Raw genomic sequence first — 23850 nt, forward strand, 5'->3', positions numbered from 1 at the left:
GGAAAAAAAAAAAGTCTCCATAGTCATCTTTGTGGTGGCAAAGCGTGGTGAAGAGTTTTAGCCCAGATCTCCCTGTCCCCATGTAGGGATACTTCAGTCTGGACAGCGACAGAATAACAGCAGGGTCGGCTGGGATGCAGCCCTCAATGTTGATGGGGCCCTGATCCCACAGGCACTGATAGTCCTCCGTAACTCTGCTCCTGTGCTTAGTCCAGCAGGTTATTATTAGTTTTTGGGAGGGGCAGCATTTCTCCCCCTGATTACATATTACATTGAAACCTCCAGATTGCAGGTTTCAAGGTGAAGTTTTGCAAGGAGGAAAAGCCATGTCAATGCACACACACACTCATACACATGCACGCAGGTGACAAACGCTTCCACACCTAGATGGACAACGGTCAGAGTCCTGCTTGTCCAAAATGATTTCTGACCTTCCATTCGAGAAGAACAGAATATATTTCCTTTTTGGATGATTTTTTTTGAAGTCCACAAATACTTTTTGGGGGTATTTGTGCTGTTGCAGGACCTGTGTTTCCCTCCCCAGCTCATCTCCAGACACGAAGCCAGCAATCTCACGCCTCCTCCTGATGTGTTGAAATCTGCCTGGACTGGGGGGCAGTCATTTGAGATGGAAATCAAATCGACTTGAGTGAATCCAAACAGTGTGGAGAGGACACTCCGGAGGACTGCAAGGGGAGTGCTGGTGGCCACAAGGTTTTCTCTCAAGACCCTTTAGAAATCAACTAGCTAAGATGAAAAAAAATAAAAATTAAAAATGAACCTGCCCAAAACCCGTACTGGAAATTCACCAACTCGGAGAGCTTCCTACATCAGGGTGACCTCTGCTTGTGGCAGAGGGGCACAGGCGGCATTAGGGAGAGGTGAGGAACGGCAGAGAGGCTGCGGCTGGTTTGTCTCTGGCTCTATCCTTTCCTTATTGAGTCCTTGTCAAGAGGCTGCAATAGATTCCGAGTCCTCAGTTTCTTCAGGGTTTTCTCTTTTCTCTTTTCTTTTCTTTTCTTTTCTTTTCTTTTCTTTTCTTTTCTTTTCTTTTCTTTTCTTTTCTTTTCTTTTCTTTTCTTTTCTTTTCTTTTCTTTTTTCGTTTTCTTTTTTCTTTTCACTTTCTTGTCTCTCTTTTTGTTTTTCCTTTCTTTACTTCTCTTCTTTCTTTCTGTCCCTTTCTCTTTTTTTCATTTTCCTTTCTTTCTCTTTTTTCTTTTCCTTTCTTTTTTTCTTCTTACATGAGATGAAAGGAATCGGAGTCCTGGGGAGTGGGGAGGTGCGGAGGGGAGGATGGAAGGGAGCCTGGGTAGGTAGTGACGGGGTGGAGGGAGGGGATGCGACTTCACTCCACATTGCTGCTGTCGAAGGCGTGGCACTGAAGGTCTCCGCTCAGGTAGTCAGTCCCCGGCAGCTTCATGCCGTATTTGTCCACACACCAACACAACCCACGCTTCCGGCCTCGGGAGGGCTTGCACTGGGGAGACACCCAAGGGCAGAGATCAGGAGCTGGCTCCCTCACACTGGGGATCAGGATCAACCCTGGCCTTGCCCCTTTAACCCCAGCGATGAAATTCCCAGGGTAGGACCTAGTCCCTGCTCTCTGCTTTCAGCACATCCCCATCTCTGCTGCCACTCCAGCCCAGGGTTCTCTGACTTTTCCTCCTCCCTCACTAGCTCCTTCAGGATGCTTACTTCAGGCCAGATGGCACTTGGAGCCATCAGCAAGGCGACCCACTACCAAACGTGCCTGGTGATGCTCACAGCAACATCCCCACCAACCCAGCAGAGGAAAAACCTCCATCCTTCCCATCCAAGGCAGAGGCAGAGAAAAGCCTTGCTGGGTGGGGAGCATCCCTCCTTCGTGGGGCTCTTACCTGCTTCCTCTTGTAGAAGCCCTTGCGGTCGCAGTTGGGGAGGTGGACAGCGCGGGGGACCATCCGCTGGCTGCTCTTTAGCTCCTGCAGAGATGCCTCCATGTGCCTGCGGCAGGGGCCCTGCAAGCAGGAGAAGATGGAGTGTGAGAAGGGGAGCACCCTCACAGCAAGCCTCCAGCTGCAAAAGCCCCCAGGTCCCCTCTCCTCTGCCACTGGCACCCACTCTCCAAAGGTAAAAGCCATCCTGCAGTCACCTGCCCATAGGAACCCCATGGAGGGAAGGTGAAGGCACCCACCAGCTCAAACTCTTGCCGGAGCTCAGGGATGACGACACGTGGGTGTGCCGTGTTCTCGGCCATGCCCACAAACTTGGCCAGCGTCAGCTTCTTCCGGCGGTCCTTCTTCAGGGCTTCAGCCTTGAGCTCAGAGAGGCGCCCGTGCTTGGGCCGGTAGGCCTTGGGCGGGTAAGTCTCCTCTGTCATCTCTGATGTGGTCGGCTCCTCATGCTCTCGCGACTCTCGTTCTGGAAGAGACAGGTACCAAACTGTCAGGTCTCCATGGGCTGACTGGGGCTTGCTTTTGCACAGAGAGCCTTCTGCCCAACCCCAGAGGACATCTTTACACCAGGCAGACAGGATGAGGACAAATAACCAAAGAAATCCCTTTCCCTGTCTACAGCTCTGGCTTTATCTCACTGTGTGGGACTTTGTGAGGCTTTTGTATGACCTCTGAACTCAGAACAGGAAGGTGTCTAAGGACATGGAGGAGTTGGAGGTCTAGGATGGGCTTCGATATACAAGGGCCGTTACCGTTTGTGTGTGTCAGTGGAAAAAGACTGGTGTGAGGGTCATCCCACACCCAGAAGGGGCCAGATGACACACATATGAGGCAGAGAAGCCCCTCTTTATCTGTGGTGGGAGGATTAAGTGACAAATTCACACTCCACCCAGCCTTTCAGATGCAAGAGCAAAAGCCAGGAATGCTCGAAGATGAGACAACTCCAAAGTCAAGGTCAACAACACAGCAAAGCCACCACGTGACAAGGCAGGTACTTCACCAGTGATACCAAAGATTCAGCTAACAAGTGCTGGGATCTCCAGGCTCCTCAGCTCACAGCCCCACACTCATGGGAAACCAGCCTCCATCTGATGGCATGCACCAAGCAGAGAGCAAAGCCAAGGATAATGCTCCCAAGCAATGCTGCCTAACTGTAGTTACCATTGATGGTAGTATTAGCAAAGGGGGAGCATGTTTAGGTTCTGTCCCTGGCAGTTGTCTTCCTGTAGACCCCCCAGATCACCTCAGCGTAACCCCTGCCAGCAGGATGCAGTCAGGAGCCCCGTGCGGTTTATATTTAGGAGCAAGCTGGTGACAGTCTAAACTTAGATGACTTGTGACATTTAGTACAGCCACCAGAGTGAAAAAGGGCTATTTCTGTACTAAATTTGAATAGAGTTTAAAGCTCCTGAGGTTCCCTGGTCTCCTGACCCCTGGTTCCCAGCAGTCTGGTGCTGATGCCAAGTCTGCTGGGACCAGCAAGTGACCATGAGGAAACTCACTGCAGCAGAAGGAAAAGCATCAGAGTGGCTGAAATCCCTTCCTGAACAGCATCTCCAGCAACTTTGATACCAGTGAACCCAGCTCATCCCCTCCTACAGGATGGAAAAAGCCTCAGGATTAAAATAAAAGCAGTTAGACCCCCTCCCAACCAGGCAAACGGGAACCTCCTTGCAGATGGACTGCTCCCTTGAGCCCAGATGCAGCCCCAAGGGGGAGGAGGATGAAGAAGATGCCTCTGCCCTATTAGATTGCCCAGGGGTGGCCAGTGAGGGGGACAGAGGAGATGCTCAGTGGCAGATGGCAGCACCAGCCTGTCACACACACCTCAGCTGGGGGGTTTGGAGGTGACCAAGGGGAGAGGTCGCTGGGTCCCCAAGTCTGCCACAGATACCAGTCTCCTATTCTTCCTTGCTAAGGCGAACTTGCACTCTCCCATCAAAAACTGGAAAGTTTTTCATGGCCACTTATTCGTTAAAGCAGTCCTTTCTTTTTCTGGTTCCACAAGAACAGTGCTGGATCAGCATCCCAGACTCAGCACCCTCCTAATTGCCCACAGCAACATAAGTGACCCCCTGCACCACCCCTGGGACTCACATGGCTCCCCAGCATGGGATCATTTTGCCATTTTTCCCCATGATGCTCATACGCTTGGTGTTTTATTCCTTGTTGCAGGACTCAACTGCTTCCACAGGTCAGAGCTCCTTTATTCTAAGAGGGTGACAGACAAGGGATAGGGAAGAGATTGAGTAAATTTGGAATGACCCCCCAGGAAATGAAACTGTACAAGGTGCAGTTGAAGTCCATCCTTTGCCTCAAAGATATTGTGGCAACTCAAGGTCCAAAAGAAGACCAAAGACATCCACAGTGACTAAGTCCTTCCATGGCAGTGAAACACACCGTGTCCCATCCCAGGAATCCCTTCTGGTACCCACTGCCAGGGCTGGAGAAGGCAAATCCAGGGCATCTCCCTGGGCTGCCCTACGATAATAAGGGGAGGGGAGGTTTCACATTGGTGCTGGCAACTCTGAAGTAGCACAAGAGGGGCACAGCTTATTACCTCTGCAAATAAATGAGGAACAGTTACCTGGGCAATCCTAGCAAATAAAAACAAATAACAAATGTTATTCTCACGCAGTGAGAATTCAGTCAGAAAAACAGTATGGGGTGTCCAGTCCCCAGGACTCACTCTGCAATGGGTGTGAGTCCTTTTTCTCTCTCCTCTCCCTGCAAACTGTCAGCAAGCCAGAGTGAGCTGTGGAGCCCTTTCAGCAAGGGGAGATGGCAGCCACAGAAGCTCTGCAAGGGAGCTGAGGACTGGTGTGCTTCCTGCAGGGCTGAAAAAGCACCTGGAATTGACCCCCTTCACTCTCCCTGGCATGCACGTGTGCCCCTCAAGCAGCCATATGACAAGGGATGGCTGTGGTGGGACTCCTCCATCTGTCACTCAGCAGTGGTGTCTGGTTTGGGTCTTTATATCCCAGTGAGTACCCCATATCTGCTTTGAAGGGATCCCTTTCCTCCACCCTCTAATGTTTTTTATAGCCTAATTTCCTTCAGGAACAAGGCTGACGCAACCCCTTCTCATGCACCCGATGATCTGTTCCCTAATTTGATACTAACAAGCCAATTTTGACAAACTGAAGGGCAGAAGTCTCTGACACAGAAACTCCTGACAAGCTCTAGGCAGCTGGTGAGAGACCTTCCTGGTGCCAAGAGGAGAAGGAAAGGCAGAGCAGGGACATGCATCACCCATGCAACTCCCCTGCTTCTCTTCCTGGCTGGCTCATCCACCTGAACCTGCAGCTGCCCACCGCAGCCAGGACCAGACACTCACATCAGCATCTCCAGAGCTTCTGTCTCCGCCGGCCCATCCTCACCCACCAGCTCATTCACTGACCCCTGACTGCCCCTGGGCTGGCTCATGGCAGGCAGCATTGGCACTGCTGTGCCTCCATGCCTGAGGAGATGCCGGCAGAAGCAACGCCCAGTTTCCCCAAATGAGCCTTACTTGTGTCTGTCTGAGACTCGGGAAGGAGGCTGGAGTTCCTCCTCCCTCGCTGTCAGGTTCTGGCCTGCCACACAACCCCTTCCCGCCTACTACCATCCGCCTTGCCAGCCTGGTGGCTGGATTTCAGGCAGTCAGCTGTCTACAGAGGCAGAGCACACTGCACAACCATGGGCACAAGGCATAGGCAGCAAGGCCCTACTCATGGTGTCCCCAGATGAGGGACAGTGGGAACCAGGAGGTGGGTGGCTCACACATCTCCACCCCTTCTCCCCACAACTCAGTAGAAGCTCACCTCTCAGCAGAGGTCCCAGGCTCGCTGGCCACACAGAAGAGTGACACTGCTGGCCAAACTGAGGATGCCTGGCTAGCATGGAGGTGACAGCCAGGCTGTAGCCACCTCAAAGGAATAAGGCCTACTCCTACAGCCAAGGCATGAGACTGAACTCAACTCAGAGCTACCCCATGGCTTCATGTCTGGTCTGATGCTGTGGTGCCCAGGGAAAGAGATGCAAACATCTGGAAAGGCTCCTGACCCTGGCCAGGCCAAAAGGACTGTGCTGTCGATGTCCTAATCCATGAGTCCTGGCAGGCAGAAAATGCCCATAACAGAGCATGTGGGCTGTCCTCTGCCCTGGGCTGAGTGCATGGTGTTTTCTCCCCACTCCAGGCTAGCCAGAGGGAGCTATTTGCAACTCTTCTACTCTGCCCCCCAGAAGGGACAGGGAGTAGCAAAATACCAGGCACCGGTTCTCGGAAGCCACAAATTACTCCTGTCTGGCAGCCTGCTGTCCCCACCAGATACCGTCCTGCCCCTGGACAAAAACCCAGCCTGGGTGCTTCTGGGCTTCAGACGCTTTGGACCCATGTGAGGTCCCCATAAGGTGGTGGGTGCATTCACATGGGGGAGAGGAGTGTTCGGGAACACTGCCTTCCTGCCTGCTGACGTTACAGAGTGGAGCAGGAAGCTTTTACCAAATGGCTGAGAGGCTTGAATTTTTGTAATGCATTTTCATCAGTTCCTGGCAGAAGGGTAGGAAAAGGATCTATTGACCACTGCTGCTAACAATCCTTGTTTGCTACCGTCACAGTCCACTGCTAGAGGACTTGCTGTCCTGTTCAACACCCCCCCACCAAAATCCACATCCACCTAAGAAGGACATGCACAACCACAGCACAACTCTGCTAAACAGCCTTATTGATTATTATCATGATCATTATTATTTACAGCATAGGCACTAACATACACCACTTAATAAGGAAGGTGTTGGAGAAAGACTTAATGGGGATCTCAGTTAAATCTCTAGCACAGGAACGACACAAATGTGAAGTTGTCCAGTCCTCCCTCTGCCCCCCAAACAGCCATCTCTGTTCAGAGCTGCTCATTGCATATGGGTCTTATAGAGGAAATCTGTGCTCAGGTACCTGGCTGGTAAAAACCCTCACTGAGGATTTCCCCCAGCTGCCCCCCCCACTTGTCCCCACTCCAGAGGAAGGGATATGTTTGACCTACACCAGAACTTCCTGGGATGGGCAGGCAAGTTCCTACTTGTCCTGGACTTGCACCTGTGACCATGAAGGGAAGACAAAAATTCCTCCTTCCTGGTCATCGCAGAAGGACAGCCACTGTGTTTGCATTCTCAAAATATAGGCAGGGAAGGGATAATGCAGACAGGGAAGGGATGTAAAGCAAGGAGTGTCATCTCATCTCTCGCCCTTTGGCAGCTGGAAAGCACATCTGAGCAAAAGCATTCCTGAACTCCCCAGAGGCCACCAGTCAGCCCAGGCAAAAGGGAGCTTCCACCCGCCTAATGAAGCACAGCTCGTTTACATTCCGGTCGCAGGCACAACCCCCAGCCCCGCACACAACTCCGCAGGGTGGGCAGCAGAGCCGACTCGGGCACTGTGCCTGGGGCTGGGGTCACTGCTCCAGACCCCCGCCCTGGTGAAGTCAGGCAGTGATCTCAGACGGCCGCCCAGCCCGAGGCCATCTGGCACCCACTGGGGGAGGAGCAGCCAGGGCTGGGGATGCAGGCTCCAGCCAGTCCCTCTGCTAGCCCAGGGCGTTGGCTGCCGGAGAGCCAGCTGCGATGTGCCTTGGACTTTCGACGAACTTTTGTGCTCTGGTTGGGACTTGGCATCAAGCCGGTGCAGCCTCTCTGGTAGCGACTGGTGAGGGAGCATGCTGGTGAGGCTTGCAGGTGATGAGAGACTGGGAGGAGACACCACACACAAAGGACAGAAAAACAGCAGCCCTGCTGGGACTGCCACCCTGCCTCCCGCAAGTCTCAGCAACCCACTTAAAACAAATCTGTGTCATGTCTGCTAACAGAGGTGTTCTGGATGGCTAAACTCCATGTCTAAGTCATTGCAGAGATGCTGCACCCTCCAAATTGTGACCAGCCACATAATTTGGCTTGGGTGCTGATTTTAGGGTGGAACAACATATCTTCAGAAATTCCAGTCTCTTCTCCTGTGGCTCCAAAGGTCACACTTAGGCCTCCAACGGTCTGAAGTGAAGAAAAGTAACTTCCACCATCTCTTCACTATTGCTCCCCTTGCAACCTGTGATGTAATTCTCATGGGTGACAATGCCAAGCTGTTTTGCAGGCACAGGTGCAGTAATAAGAAAACACAGACCCTATATCCTTCCCTGGGAATTAGGCACCTCAACAGCTGCCACAGGCAGCAAATCACCTTTGTGATTTGCAGAGTGTGGAGGGAAGCCTTTAGCACTCAAGGCATTGTGAAGTGCTCACAGAAACACCCGCTCTGCCCCACCACGCCCAGTCACCTACCAAAGATGTATGATCAGAGTCCAAATAGTGCATGGCTCAAAAGCCACACAAGCTTTGGAAGAGAGGCTCTGGGGTTTCCAAAGCCTTATATCCCAGTACCTTATATTCCTGTGACAATATGTTAAAAGTTAATGGGACCTCACTACCTTGTTCCACAGAGACACCTTTTAAGCGAAGAATATGGATCAGTAAGACCAAACTCAGAGATGGAAAAACAGCCCTAAAGGTTACAAAGATTCAACTCTAGGATAGGAATTATCTCCATTTTATTAAACCAAGAGCCAGAAGGATGCTTGGGAACAGCTCAGGAATATCTAAGAGCCTCAGAGAGCAGGCATTGATGGCAGACGGATATGCTATACTGTGGCCTTTTTTTTTTAAGTTACTGTTTGGGCTTTGCTGAACTAGCCTGGAAGACCAGCTCTTTCTCAGGTGATTAATGTCTCCTCAGCAGAAACCTGTGGATGCAGATTCTGCTGTATCAGCCAGGGCTCACCTGCAGAGCGTGAATATCAGGTGCTTGGGCTGCCCCCAGGTTCACACAGGATTCATGGGAAAGGGAGATCATCATCCTGATGACCTCAGTGTCCTCATACAGAGCTGGAAGGTGGAGAAATGCAGCTCAGCATGTGGGAAAGGAGCTCTTAAGGGAACCAGCTGGTCTGCTGGTTGTCTTGGTCTGCTCTGGAAGTACAGGGCCTATCTGCAGGAATGGATCTCTGGGTCAGCACTACTTCTCCACAGTGCCAGCAAATGCCACAAAGGTGGGTGTCGAGGCAGGTGGGAGAGGTGCAGCTATGAGAATTGGAAGCATAAAGATCTGTGTTGCTATGTGCCAAATAGTACTTTCTGAGCTGCCCTTCCTTGCTGCAGCCACAAAATAAAACTCTCTGGGAGCAACTCTCTAGAGCAAGGAGAAAAGCAGGTTTAGATATGGGGAGCTCTATGACATAAGCTCCTTCTCTACATGTTACTAGTTGTTAGTTCAGCAGTCTTCAAGCATCCATGCTGTGCTGGAAGAGACAAGCTTGGGCACCAGCTGGTGCACTGATCTGGTGCTGCCTTGAAATGCACAAGCAAGGACTGGGGCTCACCAAGAGATATTGTCTTTGTCTGTCTCTTCCTCTCCAAGGAGTTCTCCAATCTGTCTACAATCAGTTCTCCATGCAAGTGTGGTAGTTTGCAATGTATATACAAGACACACCAAGACCAGGTGAAGGTCTGGGTCAACAGGCAGCATGGCCAGAGAACTTTGGGTTCCCAGTGACAATGGTTTCTGGCCAAAGGAGAACTCAAAATGTCTAATCAGTAAAAGAATTGAGAAACTTCCCGGAGTTTCTCCCTCCAGTAAGATGAAGAACAAACATCCATTCATTTCAATTAAATGATGCTGATGTGCACCACCTTGCAAAATTGCAGGCACTCATTGCTAGATAGCTGCTTGTATCGGCCTGACATTTCCTGAACAAAGTTATCTTTCAGGGAACTGAATTGGCAAGTGGAGAGGAAGGAAGTATTGCAGGATTAGATTTACATCAAGAAGCTCCTGTTGCTGATGCACTGATGATAGGAAGATAAAACGTATTTCCTTCACATCATCTGGAGACTGCAGATGTTCCCCTTTCCATATGCTGAAACTGGAGAAGGTAGAGCTAAGTTATGACCCAGAGAAATCTAAATAAATCATAGTGACCAAGACATATTCTTCTTTCCTGAGAGGGATGAAATAATTCAGCCTTTCTTAGTCGTGCATCTTTTCCAATAAATCCACCCTAGTGGCAGATTTCATTGGTTATAATAAAGGAGGCAAAATTCCCATCAAGCTGCCAAGGAATTAAGAGTAGAAAAGAGCAAAGAAGGAAAACTCAGAGAAGATTGCATGGCAGTTTTTGCCTAACTGACAATACAGGTGAGGAAAATCTGGATTAGCTCCTGACAAGCATCGTTGAATTGTTTACCAGCAATTTCTCCCTGGGGCTTATCAGTGGCAAAAAGATGAAAACACACATACTTTAAGGTTTTCTGAATGAAAACAATGTTTATTTTCATCATCTGGCCACCGGAGATGACTTGGAAAAAATCTCACTGTGTCCTTAGAAATGAAATAGGTGTGATGAGTGGAAGAGAACCCTAATAATGTCCATCAACTATCATTACAGTTCAAGAAAGAAGTGGGAAGGGGGACCTTTTTGGCTGCAGGTAGCTCAACATCAGCAATGGAGGAAGTGTAACTAGGGAGGAGGAGTAGGTACCTGTTCTCTCTTGGACTATGTGGGGCCTGTCTCTAAAACTCAGATGAACGTTGGTGTCAATATACATGAGATGTCAAGAAACCTGGACTTGAAGGCAGGTGCTGACAGGATGCTGATGCTATTTTGATCTCTGAAACCCAAATATTAAAAATCATAGTAGAGTCAGGTGCTAAGAAGGCCTTAGAAGCTGAGCCATAACCAAAAGAGTGCTGCTGGTGGCTATCAAAAGCTGGGCTGTTACTGGGAATATTGTAGCGTTTTACTCTAAGAACAGTATGAAATTAAGAGGAAACCCCGGTATTAAAGGAAGAGCATGTCCTACCAAAGATATAGTCACTATAGGTTACACTAAGATCTCTGATCTGCTTATGAATGAAGGTGCCTTTTGCCTTTTGGACAGGGTTTTGAATCTGATTTAGTTTTATATTGAGCAGAAGCTTTTAACAAATGCCCTGTTGAAACTGAATCTGGTAGATGCTGCTCCCACTAGAGGCTGGTGGTCTCCATCAAAAGATCTGTTCCCACAGATGGTTATTGAGGGTCTCTGTTAGCCTCAAAAACAGTCAGGAACTGGCAGAGCCAAGAAAGCCAAACCCTTTGTTTGCCCCCAAAGAGAGGTAAAGGAACATCGAGTGGAGAATGGAGATGCACCTTTGTCAGGCACGAGACCAAAACTGGTCCAACGCCAAAAATATTTCAGGTGTGCAGCTGTAACTGCGAACTCCAGCCCAGCCTGGATTAATTTCAAGGCCTTCAGCCTGACTTTCAGAGTTTTGCCTTAAACCAGATGGAAAAGATGTGTGAGATCATCCATTGCTCATCTCTGTGTCAACACCAGATGACACATCATCACATGTACCGTCCATTACAAGCTCTCAGGGTTCCAACCCCTGCCCTCAGGACTCCCTTCCATCTTAATGGCTCCTTCTCTCAAAAAGCCTTTGCCTGGAGTAGGCCATGCTGTTATTCAATCATTCAGTCCACTTAAGTAGGACCACAAAAAAGTACCAGAAGTTTGACATTCACACTCTGACAATATTAATATGCAGGAACCTGCCCAAGCTTGATCCTAATGGATGACTCTTACCTCTCCTAGCCATTTTCCTCCCTGAGCTGTACTATTACATACACTAATCCATTCTCTTTGGTCCAACATAATGCAAAGATGCTTGCTTCAACGTTAAAAAAATATCACGGGTCTCTTGACAGAGAGAAGGGTACAGACCTCCATTTTGGGGTCTGAAACTCTAAGAAAGACAACTGATCATCCCTTGCCTTTCTGGAGCCTTCCTGGAATGATAAAATCCTTGTTGCACTTTGTTGTTTCTCCTGCAAACTCAAGCCGCCTCTGCTATTAAAAATCCAAATAACTGAACACTGAAATGGTTATGAAATGATGCAGTAAAATTTCACCCATATCTGCTATTTCTTCAGGAAAGCAGGAGTCACAAGTGAAAGCAATGTGACTGCATGTCATTTTCTGTTTAGATGTTGTTAAAATATATTAGGATATACATGTAGCTGTGACTGCTGGACACGAAGTTCCAGCCTAATAAAACTTTCCTTCTTTTCCAGAATCTCCTTTAAAGTAAAAAGTGAAAGCCAGGTTCCATAGTTTTCACTGGCTTATTTAATTACTAGTCTAACATCATTAGTCTAACACATAACATCTGATTTTCTAAGCACGAATAATAAATGGCTCCGTTGATTTAATTGTCTTCTCAGGATGAATCCCATCCGTATTTGGAAAAATTAAATATTTTTACTGTTTTTCTGCAAAAAAGAATTATGAATATTGGCCAACTTTGCCCCTAAAGTTACCTTTAAGAAACATTCCTTCTCCCATTTAGCTCCGGGATCATTTCCTTAAGTATCTGTCAGGATTACCTTCTTGCCCTTAAATAGCAACCAGAGAAGTTATCTCCATCAACATAACAATTATCTCCATCAGCCAGCCAGCAGTGTCCATCCAACAAGCAAACAAACCAAACTGCAACAACAGCCCTGGAGGCTCGAAGCTGGTAAGAGCTCTCCAATCCTACCAAACATAACAGCACACAGGCCTTGGAGGAAAGAGGTAGCTGATTCCCATAGAGGGGGTAGGTGTCCAAAAGCTTATGATTCTCTGGGCCTGGAGGAAAGATGCTCAACATCTTGCAGGCTCAAGGCCTACCGGGCTAATAAGGAACAATGTGCCAGTTTGCTGTGGGGGATATTAACACCCCATTCTCACATTCTGCATGAAAGAGATGGAACTACTGGGGTGGAGTTATGATGAAAAATAATGGGAATATCAGAGGGGTCTGGAGAATGAGGGCAATAAGTGAGAGCAAGGCTTTATGCGTACACACACAAGAAATGCCCACTGACTTCACAGGCATAAATTTAACATGCCTCCTCAAAGTTTAACATGTTGACCAGAGTCTCTCTCACACTTGTCCTGGAAACATCATAAACAGACAGAAGACTTACCAAAACATGCTGAGAAATTGATTCCTTGAGAGCAAATTTGCCCATATCAAATCACCAAGAGTTCCAAATTTCTGCAAACAGCTGGGTCCTGCTGGTATTAACTTCAAGCAGTAGATTGACATAAACACTAAGGGGTCTGCTCAGATCATTGGCAGCAAAGAGCCACCTCAAAAACAACATCTAGCTGAGAGTTGCCTTGGCTACACAGCTGAAGGAACAGAGTGTGTCCTGTGGGGGTAGAGTGGTGAGGGGATGGGGGATGTCACTTCTTCATCACTAGATGTGCTGGGACCCTTCCAGGATGAGCTGAGGCATGAACAATGACCCATACCCAGTGATCTTAAACAGGCAGCCCCAGGACCCAGGAGCACTGGCACAACTGACGCCCTGCTCTGTGACTCACAGAGCACATCACCCTGGGGAGACCAAGTGTGGAGGCTCATGCTAAATGGACTCAGTGGGTCCAGGTTTTAGGGGATTCCAGAATGGGGTGTCAGGTATCCCTCTCTTCCTCTCCAGCAAAGCCTCATCATACTTTTGGTGAAACCTGTCCTGAGGATGAGCAGATAATATCTAATTTTTGCCTGTAAAAAATCTCCTTATAAATGATGAAGTGGTTATCAAACTGGCTGCCAGTGAGTTCACACAGGCCAAAGATGATCTTTGGATCATCTCTGACCTCTTCATGCATCATGTCTTCAGGTGCTGTTGCTTCCTCCCCTCAATGCTAGAGGTTGTTTCTCCTGCCCTCAGTTTGCCACATCTCAGAAAATTTTTCATATTTTCTCAATTCAGTTCTTCTTGCACACCTTCCCAAAGGCCAGTTTTTGCTGCCTGGGCATAGAGAAGTTTGCAGGATTCCAGTGACCTCAGTGCCCCTGGCACCATCCCCTCCACTGATGCCACCAGGCACTATTGCGCCCCACATTTCCCCCAGCCCTGGCATGGGGTAGGAGGTGGACTGGCTGCCCTCTGCAAGTCACAGCTTCTCCACATCTTCAATGGGATATATCTCAGTGTATTATCTCAGTCTAGCCAGAAAACACAACCCACCTCCAAGCACAGGGGGTGAGCCTGGATCCACACAGCTGGCTAATCTATCTCCTTTCTCACTTCTCATTGTTTCATATGCTCACCTGCTGCATCTCATTTCTCAGCCCTCAGTGGGAGGATAGGGTAGGCTGATCTGTATGCCAATATCTGTTCTTGATGGCAAAATACCGATGTGCCAGACATAACCAGAACCACTGCACCTAAGAGAAGTTTGTGTGTGCTGCCTGGAAACCACTCTGCCTCCAGAGACAAAAATGCTCCGTGTGTGTGCTTGCACACATTAAATGTTTATGCAGGCGTGCGTGGGCGTGTGAACATGGGTACATGTGTGTGTATGCTCACATGCATATCTTTCCTGTGCATATTAATCCTGCTGCTCTGCAACCCACATAGAGGGGCAGGTGTGTTCCAGCCAAATTCCCCACTTATGTCTAGCCTTGAATTTGCACTACTAAGTGCTTGGTAAAAAAGAAACAAAACAAAAAGGCAGGATTTGCTGTACCATGGACCCTTTTATCTGCCCTGGGACTTTGCACAGGGGAAACGAGCTGCAACTGTTCTTAGCAGCTCACCCTGCTGAGCAGAGGACGACAAGCCTCGAAAGGGCTGAGGTTCCCGCCCCCCTTCCCAGGCTGCTCCCAGGCTTTTCAGTTTGCATGAAGAGTTCTGGGAAGTGCTACTGCTATAACAGCTCCTGCAGCTGCTCCTACATCTGCGATGTCTTTCGACTCAGAGCGAGTAGAACTTCCAGCGGACGTTAGGAGGAAGCAGAGCACCACGCTCCATGTGAGGCAGCGCCCGTGTGCTGCTTCTCCTCCTCTGCTTCCTCCCCCTCTGCTGTGACACGTGTGCCAAACTAAGCGACAAAACACACAGAGGGATGTCTTGAAGCTGGCACAGAAGGTACCCAAGCTCTCCTGTCCCCTTCTGTCAAGGCTGAGGGGACACCTCACCCTGCAGTAAGGCAAATGCTTCCAGTCGCACATGACTCTGCTCATGCCACTGACTTGCCAAAGTCTGGGCACAGGATGCACAATATCGACACAAGGAGGCACAATGTCTTCCTTCAGCATCCCTCAGGTTTGCAGAGGTTCCCGTTTGAGACCAGCCCCTGTTCTCTTCTTGTCAGAGACTGAAATGGTTAATGATTTATGCATTCTAGGAGACTCTTACAGAATTTTGACCTTTGCATTTATACCTCTGATGGGCAGTTGGGCCCGTCCCTCCCTCCAGCGAAGAGCCAAGTTTGCAGGCTTTTGACTGTTGCATTATACCTCTGATGGGCAATTGAAGGTGTCAAGCCCTGAAAAGGCAGGACCTCTGATGGCCCATAAAAGCCCATCCCCCCCCTCTGCCAATCAAAAAAGGCGGGAACCAGAACAGACACAAAAAACTCTTGCCCAGGGAGAGTTTGGAGGCTTGAGGCATGGCCCGTGACACTAACCATGGATATAACAACTCATAACTTCTTGGTGTGTGGGGGCTTCCCTCCTTCACCCCCAGCAGATCAAGGCCACCACTTCAACTGACAGACATGGAAGTGGCAACTACCAAGTGTCATTGCTGGACCCCGTGGGCGGTGACTATATACATCTGTCCACTCTCAGCTTTTCTTTTTCCTTACTCTCCCTTACTCTTATCCTGTCTTTCTCTCCCCTATGCATTTTCTCCCCCCCCAAAGGTTATCTCTATGCCACGTTGTTATATGACAACACCCAAAATGCTAGCATACCTGGAGATACCGAATTGTTAAAATAAACCTTACCAATATATGTTTTCAGACACCGATTATTCAGTGTCGTTTCACTCTAATCCACCCCAAGGGAATTATTGATAAGAACCTGGGTTACCCTCCTCCCCTTTTTCTGGGGCGGGTCGTAACACTTCTGCAGTGGTGCAAGCTCTGGAGGGGCTCCCTTCACTCACCTGGAGCGAGTCCAGGGCTGTGTGGAAGCTTGGGGCCAGCTCTATCTCTCAGGCACGCACGCGTGCACGCACGCAAGCACAGAGCCACGTCTTTTCTCCGGTGAACTCTGCTGGCACTCGGCAGGAATTTCATTTGGATCAACTACTTAATATTCTCCCTCCTTCCTTAGAAACCAGGCTGCTGAAAAATCCTTCCAGCCAAGGCCCCTCCTTTCCTGTTTGAACCACCCCATTCCTCCCTCCCCCATACACACACACACACCGCAGAAACCTGACTCACTTGCTGGCACCTGATGGATTTCACCTATTTTTTTTTTAATATATTGTTGTTGGAACTCCAGATCAAAAGAAAAATGGAGATTTTCCTGTTTCGTATCTGAGGTTTTGCAGGCCTGTTGATACTAGCTTTCACCTTGACATTTCGGGAGCTGCTTCACACAAAGGACCTGCTGCTCACACCAGCCAGGTCCCTCCCCAAGTGACACATGTGCACAAGCCAGCGCGTCCCATGGCCTGTTCCAATGACTGCTGCCCTAACCCTCACCCTCACCCTGGATGTGAGGAGTGTGTGGAGCTGCCCATCTGCCTCACCACATCCCCATCACTCACCTCTGAAGCCACACATCCCCAAATGTAGAGCAGAAGAGCATGGGAAGGAGGAATGGGGTGGGGAGGGAATATTTTGGGGAGCAATAAAGGACTGCACCGAACACAAGCCGCAGGAAATTTGGGCTCGGCAGCGCTCCTTCTCCGCCTACTTCCAGCTGACACAGCAAAGATGATTTTCTTAGGGCCAATTCTGCAAACCCCCCCCCCCCCCCTTTCCCCTCCTGGTTATCGTTGGCTCATGGTTTCGTGAGAAAACTTGCCAAGTCTTGCTCACTTTCTAGAAAGAGAGCAGGAATGAGAGAGGAGAAGGAAATATTTGACAACCTTTGTTTTTCCACGAGCCTTTTTAGGGCAGCAGGCTTCAGTCTGTGCCCTCCACTCCCCGATGCTCGGCCTGACCTTGCTGTCTCAGCAGGAGGAAGTCTGGCGGGAGCACAGGGGAGAAAAATGGAAAGACGTGGTATATTTCAAAGGAAAACTAAACAAAACAGAGAAAACCCAGAATCCTGTAGCCTGTGCCATAAATGAAGCTCATTCATGTTTTTTTACCAGGAACAGTCAATTACAGCCGTGATGTTTGGCTTTCAGTACAGGACAGTGTCTGACTTGTGGCAGGAAGCACTACAGGGACCATCCTGTCCGTACCTACATATCCATCTACTTAAAATTAACCTTACCAAAGCCCTCTAATCCCACACCTGCTTTCATTCCAGACCTCTCAATAAACCAGGAGCACATTCTGCTCAGTACCTCCAGCATTTCTCAGTGGCACTGTGCTCAGCATATGTATGAGGAAACTGAGGCAGGGTACCTGCGAGCATCTTATCCCCAGGCAAGACATCTGCTCCAGAGGAGAGCCAAGCCCAGCCTCCCAGACTTGGGCTCTTGCAGTACTGCTCGATGCATCTCCACCTCCGTAAGGAGGAAAGCATCTGCAATTTTAAACTTGGCCAGCGTAAGGGCACAAATAGATAGAAATGCAGTTTGATCTAGTCCTCGCCACTGTCACATAGTTTATTTTGCAGAGTGCTGATTCTTTCTCAGCAGTTCACAGCTCAGGGCCAATTTTGGTCATTGATAGATGGGAGGGCCAGGCCAGCATCCCCAGCACACAGTCCCTAAGCTGCTGGCCAAACTGGCAGAGGCCAGAAAGTTCAAGTTAAACTTCATTTCTTTTCTTGCCCTGTTGCTTAGAAACACGCCTATGAAAATATACTTTGTTCTCACACGCTACCAGTCGAATGCCAAATGACTTTTTTCCCCTCTCCCGTCCTCAGGAATTCCTGATTTATTTTTTATTTCTTTTTTGCAATCGCACAAATCTCAAGAGGAGCCTGCTGGTCTCCTGTGGCTTCTTGCAGCAGCCTTTCCAATCCAGGCTCATCTCCTGCCTGCGAACAAAACCTGCCGAAAAGAGGCCCCTGCAGCGCTTGGGGAGTCCAAACTGGAAGTGCAGGTAGTGCCAGGGGGTTGGTTTTGCAAAACAAACCTGCAACCACTTTCCTATCCCTCTCCTTGTTCACTCAATGGGTGCTCCCCATCACAAGAAAATCAAAAGCAGTGGTATTACAAGGGAATTGGCTAAAGTTTTCACGCAGAGCACCTCTGAGTAGTGCGAGGCAGGTGGAATGAAAGGAGATTCATGTTGAGAGCCAAGCACCAAAGCTTTCTCAGGTGCCTTGGTCTGTGTGGGGCACCCTTGTATAGGTGCAAGGATGGGCCCTGCTCTCCCAGCCACTGCTGGATTTCAGTGGCATGGCTTTGCCTTCCCCACCACATTGCCTGCCCCTGGCCACGCACATACACATGAAGAGTAAATAAACACTGGGATGACGTGCTCCGGGATACTTCACATATCTCCGCTACCAGCGGTTATTGCCCAGCTTCCTGGGCTCCACGGCAGGAACATGGCTCCTGGCTTTACCCTCTGCTCCCTGTGCAGGTCTGCTCCCAACCCTCATCCCTTCCAGCTCCCTTCAAAAAACCAAGCTCAGCTTTGCTGTTTCTGGCTGATTTAAGGGAGTTTGGACATCTGATGTCATTCAAAGGAGGGGGGAAGTTATACACACAGAATTTAGTTTTGCTCTGAAGGATGGAGTGTAGCAACCCAACTACTGCCTGCAAGCAGCAAAGGGGAAAAATAATAAAAGCATCAAGATTTACTAGGTGCTAGAAAGGAGAAACGGAATCCCATTGCGTGGGTATAAGCAGAAGCTTGCTAACAAGTAGAAATTACTTTTTCATGCTCCAAAAAAAGTGAGGGGTTTGTTTCTGGGAGTTTTTTGCCAAGTGGTCCCCCAGACGCACAGACACCCTGTCTGCCTCTCTTTTACACTGTGGCAAATACAGATGTATTTGGAGGAATATAGGGAATGTGTCCTCCTCACATGAGCTAGAGGATCCAGAAATTGGAGTGAAATGAGAGCCAAAGTGAAGGAGTGCTTTCTTTCATGCTTTTGTCACGTGCAAGAGGCAAACACTTCAGAAGCTTGGCCTTGCACTCATGCTGCCGTGCCTGCCTTCATGCTGGCTTTTAACCTGTTCTTTTGGGTTATTAGCCACACCATCATTATTTTTTGCAATCACATACCCTGTCCCTAATGCACCTGCTCTCTTCACCTCCCTGGGCTAAAACCCATCACCCAACAAAGACGTCCAGCAGCAGGCAGCCAGGAAGAGCAGGCTGCAATGATCCCAAGGAGAAAGTGGGAGGTTGAGCAACAAACCCACAGGTGGCTGAGGACTTTGGGAATGGGGCAGTTGGTTGCAAGGAGGTGCCCTGCCCTCTCCTATACTTCAAGTTGCAGAGGTCAGCTCGGACTCTAGAGCAAGGTGGAAGATATGGTGAGAGAAAGGGGTCAGGAAGAGGGTGAAGACAGGGATTCAGGAAAGATGTAAAGGATGTCACTAAGGAAGGACTGGGATGCAGCTGTGACTAAGAGGGTGCATCTGGGAAGTGGGGGAAGAAAAGCTTTCCATTGGGATGGGACAACTCAGAGGTGATGATAGAAGGCAGAGTGGGGGAGGCTGTGAGATGATGCAACAGGAGGTTTGACCAGAGCAAGGATGGAAAGAAGGATAGGAAAAGTGGCAAGGGGCATGGAAGAACAGTTGGGGGGATGGATGGAAGAGTACCTACAAAGATGGAAAAGCAACTGCATGTGTGTGTGTGTAAGAACAACTAGAAAGATGTAAAAGTAGCTGGAAAAATGGAAAAGCAATAGGGGGGGTGGAAAGTGGTGGTGGTGGTGGAGAAGCAGATGGAAAAGATGGAAAAGCAACCGGGGGCTTGGAAGAGCTGCTGGTGGAGGGGATAGGGAGGGGAAGGAATGGGAAAATAGCTAGAAAGATGGAACAGCAGCCAGGGTGTGTAAATGTGTGTGTGAAAGAGAAAACTCAGGCAGAAAGACAGAAAAGTAGCCAGAAAGATGGAAAAGCAGCTGGTGGTAGTGGAGGGGAATGGAGGAGCCGGGAAGGCAGAAAAGCACACGACGGGGGAGGGGGCTGGAAGCGCAGGGGGGGAGGGCGTGGATGGAAAAGCGGGAGAAAAGATGAAAAAGTAACCCGGAAGGCAGAAAAGCAAGCGGGGGCATTGAAGAGCACCTGGGAAGATGGAAAAGCAGCCGGCGGGATGAGAAAGCAACCGCGGGGGCAGGGAAGAGCAGCCAGTGGGAGGGAGCAGAAAAGCAAGCGGAAAGATGGAAAGGGAGCCGGAAAGACGGAAAGGCAAGCGGAGGGTCATGGAAGAGCACCCGGAACGAGGGAAAACGCAGCCAGGAGCTGGCGGTGGGGTGCAAAAACCCGGTGGAGAGATGGAAAAGGGGCCGGCAAGGCGGAGAAGAATCCAGGAAGGCTGCGAATGGAGGAGCGGGGTCACTCACCAGCCTTGGCTTGCTCGCGGTAGCTCTTCTCGCTGAGGCAGACGGCGGTGCCGTGGAGGAGGGCGTGCAGCGGCTTCTCCTCGCCCTGGCGCGGGAGGCAGCGCAGCCCGCGGGCGCAGCGCTCGGTGTAGACGCCGCAGGGCTGCCCGGCAGGCAGGGCGCAGGTGAGGCAGCAGCCGCAGCCCGGCTCCTTCACCAGCTCGCAGCCCAGCGGCGGCGGCGGGCAGAGCGACAGCGCCTTGGCATCGCAGGGCTCGCACTGCACGAAGGAGCCCAGGCACCGCGACAGCCCCGGGCAGGCGCCCAGCAGCACCAGGAGCCGCAGCAGCATCGCGGCGGGGATGCTGCGGGACGGGGCGCGGGGAGCTGCCGGGGGTGGGCGGCGCTGGCTTTCCGCTTGCCCCTTCTGGGGCAAGAAAACAAAAAAAAAAAAAAGGGAAAAAAGAAAGAAAGAAAAATTAAAAAATAAAATTCAAAAAGGAAAGCGCAGCCCCTGCTTGCAGGCGTCCCACTCTGAGGTTAATTCTCGGGGTGCGAGACCCTCCCGATTTTCTTTTGGCGCTAGAAGGGGGGGGGCGTCTAGGTTTGCTTTTTTGTCTTTTTTTTTTTCTTTTTCTCCTTCTTTCAGCTTTTTCTCGCCTCGAAAGGGGGAATTCGCACCGCGATCCGCGGGAGCGCAAAAAGAGAGGGGGAGGGAAAGAAGGGGGAAAGGGAGCGAAGCCTGCAGGGGTTGCACAGCCTACAGGTTGCAGGGGGAGGAGTGGGGGAGCAGGGGGGTTTGGGGAGGTGGGACCGCGATTTCACACACGCGCACACACACACACACACTCTTCCCAAAGGACTGGAAGGAGGCAGGTTGAGAAGGGAGCAAAGTTCCTTGAAAACCAGTGTCCTGCTATTATTGCATCAAAGCAGTCAAGAGGGGAAAAAAAAAAACAACAACGCAGGAGAAGGAAGAGGGGATGCAAAGCTCCCCTTCCCTCTCTCTTCTTCTGCAGGAGGAGAAAAAGTCTCTCCCGACGCAGCGAGCTGCTGGGAAGCTTGGTATGAAGCAAAGTTGTGTTTCGATCGGCTCTGTTCAACTCTCCCGCTTTCCTCTTCCAGGATTTGCAAAGGAAAAAGAAAAAAAAAAAGACCAAAAGAGTAAAAAAAAAAAAGTTTTCTGCAAAGTTGGAGTGTTTTGTTGCAAAGTCTGTAGAGGAGCGGTAAAAAATCAGGGGGAAGGGGAAAAAAAAGAAAAGAGAGGAAAAAAAAAATCCACTTTGTAGATCTCCCAACACTTTTCCCCTGGAGAAGTTTCTAAAGAGACTGAATACTGCAGAACAGGCTGTCTTTTAAATAGACTGCCTCTGGCTGCCTGCCAGCCCCTCGCTGCAATTTGAGATCCCAATGACACCTCAGCTTGACTAGGTGCCAGCAGCGAGGGCCCTATCAGTGCGCTCTCGGGCCGTGGGGGTGGGGTGCGCAGCTCCTGACTTCTGGGCTTCAAACCCCGGGCAGTGATCAAGGATAATATTATGAGGACAGACAAGGGGAGGGGGAGGGGTAAGGGGGAAGCCGCGGATCGGGGTGGGGGGACAGTTCAGACCTTCACGGGTTAAAGGGGAAAAAAAAAAAAAAAAAAGCAAAGTGGTTGCCATTGGGTTGCAGGGCAGTCTGGGCTGCAGGGAGTCTGGATGGAAGAGGTCAGGGCTCTGAGTTTGGGGAGGAAGTAGAGAATTGAGTTAGCAGGGCCTGATCCTGTGTGCTGTCCCCTGTGCTGCTGGGGCAAGGACCCCGATCTGCTGCCTGGGTAGCTGGAAGTCTGGGGACCCTCGGAGGAGGAGCCGATGTGCCCAGCACTCACCAGCTCCAAAGGTGAGCGCAAGAGGAGATGGCTGGGTGCCTGCCAGGGTGCTACTCTCGGGTCCAGGAAGAAGCCTTTGTGTGTGCAGGGTGCCCGGCTCTCCTCTCCTGTCCCTCTGCCCCTGGGCTAGGTTTAAAAACGCAGTGAGGCTTTGCCCAGTGCTAGGCTGCACCCCTGACACCCCCAATCAGCAAGGGTTAACGCGGCCGGACAGTGAGCAACAGGGAGGGCTGGGTTGCTTATAAGAACTGTGTTAGATTCCTCTTTGGAAAAGTTCGCTGTTGCTTAGGGCATGCCAGAAAACAAGGGGAATTTTGCCATGTGAAGTCCAATTTGCACGTTTTAGCTCATTCTTCTTCTGCGTCTTGCCCTGCACAAAATGGGGAGGAAGAAGAAAGAAAGAAACGACAACAACAAAAAAAAGCACTTTGCAGTGCTCATCCCCTATCCTGGGCAGCTTGGGGTTTGTTGTCTTTTGTTCCACCACCGCTGCATTCCTCAGGGTTACAGTTCTCTCGGCCCTAGTCCCTCTCACTTGCCTCTCAGTTGTCATTCATCGCTAGGAGTGGGGAAGCTGGAAGCATGGGGAAGGGAATCTCCAGCACCGGGGTGTGCAGCCCCGCGGCTGCCCTGGCAGCTGTGCTCAGGGGTTACACCTGGAGCAGGGGTATGAGCTGAACCTAGCTGAGCCAAGGGTGGGAGTCTGCTCAGAAGCACAAGCACAGGGGCATCTACCAGGGCAGTGGCAAATTCAAAGGGATCAGCCTGTTCTGGGTGAGTTTTACATGTGATTCAAGTCAAGCCCCCTTCCACATAGGCACACACTCCTCCAAAGCTTCATATTCCCCAGGTTTCTTTTTAGATCAGTCATCTGTGCAGCTGCATTGCATGGATTTTGCCACTAGAATGCACCCTTATCTATGGTAAGAGAACGGATGGTTGCTTAAAAGCATTAACTCCTTCTTCTCCAAAATTTCCATGCTTAAGGCTTTTGTTGCACCTCTCAGGTGTTCCTTGTTTTACCGTGCGGACACAGTAGTAAAGATCAAATTCTTCCTGTTCTTACCCCTTGCCCTTCAAAAAGGAAGGCCACATTTCTAAGCTTGGTTGTGTGGTTTTTTGTTTTTCTTTCTACCAAGAGTTTTTCCAGAGATTTTATTTAATACTAACTGAATCTCTGCTTAGATCACAGTTAACTGCAAAAAAACAGGCACCTTTAACGTAAGAAAAGCACTCCCCAGGGATTTTATCTGTAAGTGTTTTAAAATGGTTTCTCTAGTTGACACTTAGGACTTTTACAGCATATTAATTGCATCCTGCCTCTGGTTTTTATGAGAATCTGCCACTGGTCTGAATGGGTGCTTTGCAGAAAATAGCACCAGGCAGAGAATGAGTGATCACTGTTCACCTGGAGGTCTGGATGCATTTTGTGCGAGAGCTTAGGGCAGGAGAGAATTTGCTTTCCTCATTCTCTCCACCACCCTGTAAGAAACAGTGTGCCCCGGATTAATACCTGGTACAGAGACAGCAAGAGTATCAGAGGGGTGGAGGAGAGGTTTCACTCCCACTC

General features: G+C 49.9%; 1 protein-coding gene across 1 annotated transcript; it reads right to left on the reverse strand.

Moving 5' to 3' along the window:
- Positions 1-1175: 1175 nt before the first annotated feature.
- Positions 1176-21731, reverse strand: IGFBP5 (insulin like growth factor binding protein 5). Its single transcript, XM_027734718.2, has 4 exons — positions 20435-21731; positions 2175-2401; positions 1879-1998; positions 1176-1478 (listed from the first exon to the last, which is right to left on the reverse strand). Exons 1-4 carry the CDS (start codon positions 20763-20765, stop codon positions 1347-1349), a joined length of 810 nt encoding a protein of 269 aa, XP_027590519.1. The 5' UTR covers positions 20766-21731; the 3' UTR covers positions 1176-1346.
- Between the last annotated feature and the right edge of the window lie 2119 nt (positions 21732-23850).

This window comes from Pipra filicauda, unplaced genomic scaffold, assembly GCF_003945595.2.
Source record: "Pipra filicauda isolate LSUMZ 115617 unplaced genomic scaffold, ASM394559v2 scaffold241_size1546129_pilon, whole genome shotgun sequence".
Taxonomy (NCBI): domain Eukaryota; kingdom Metazoa; phylum Chordata; class Aves; order Passeriformes; family Pipridae; genus Pipra; species Pipra filicauda.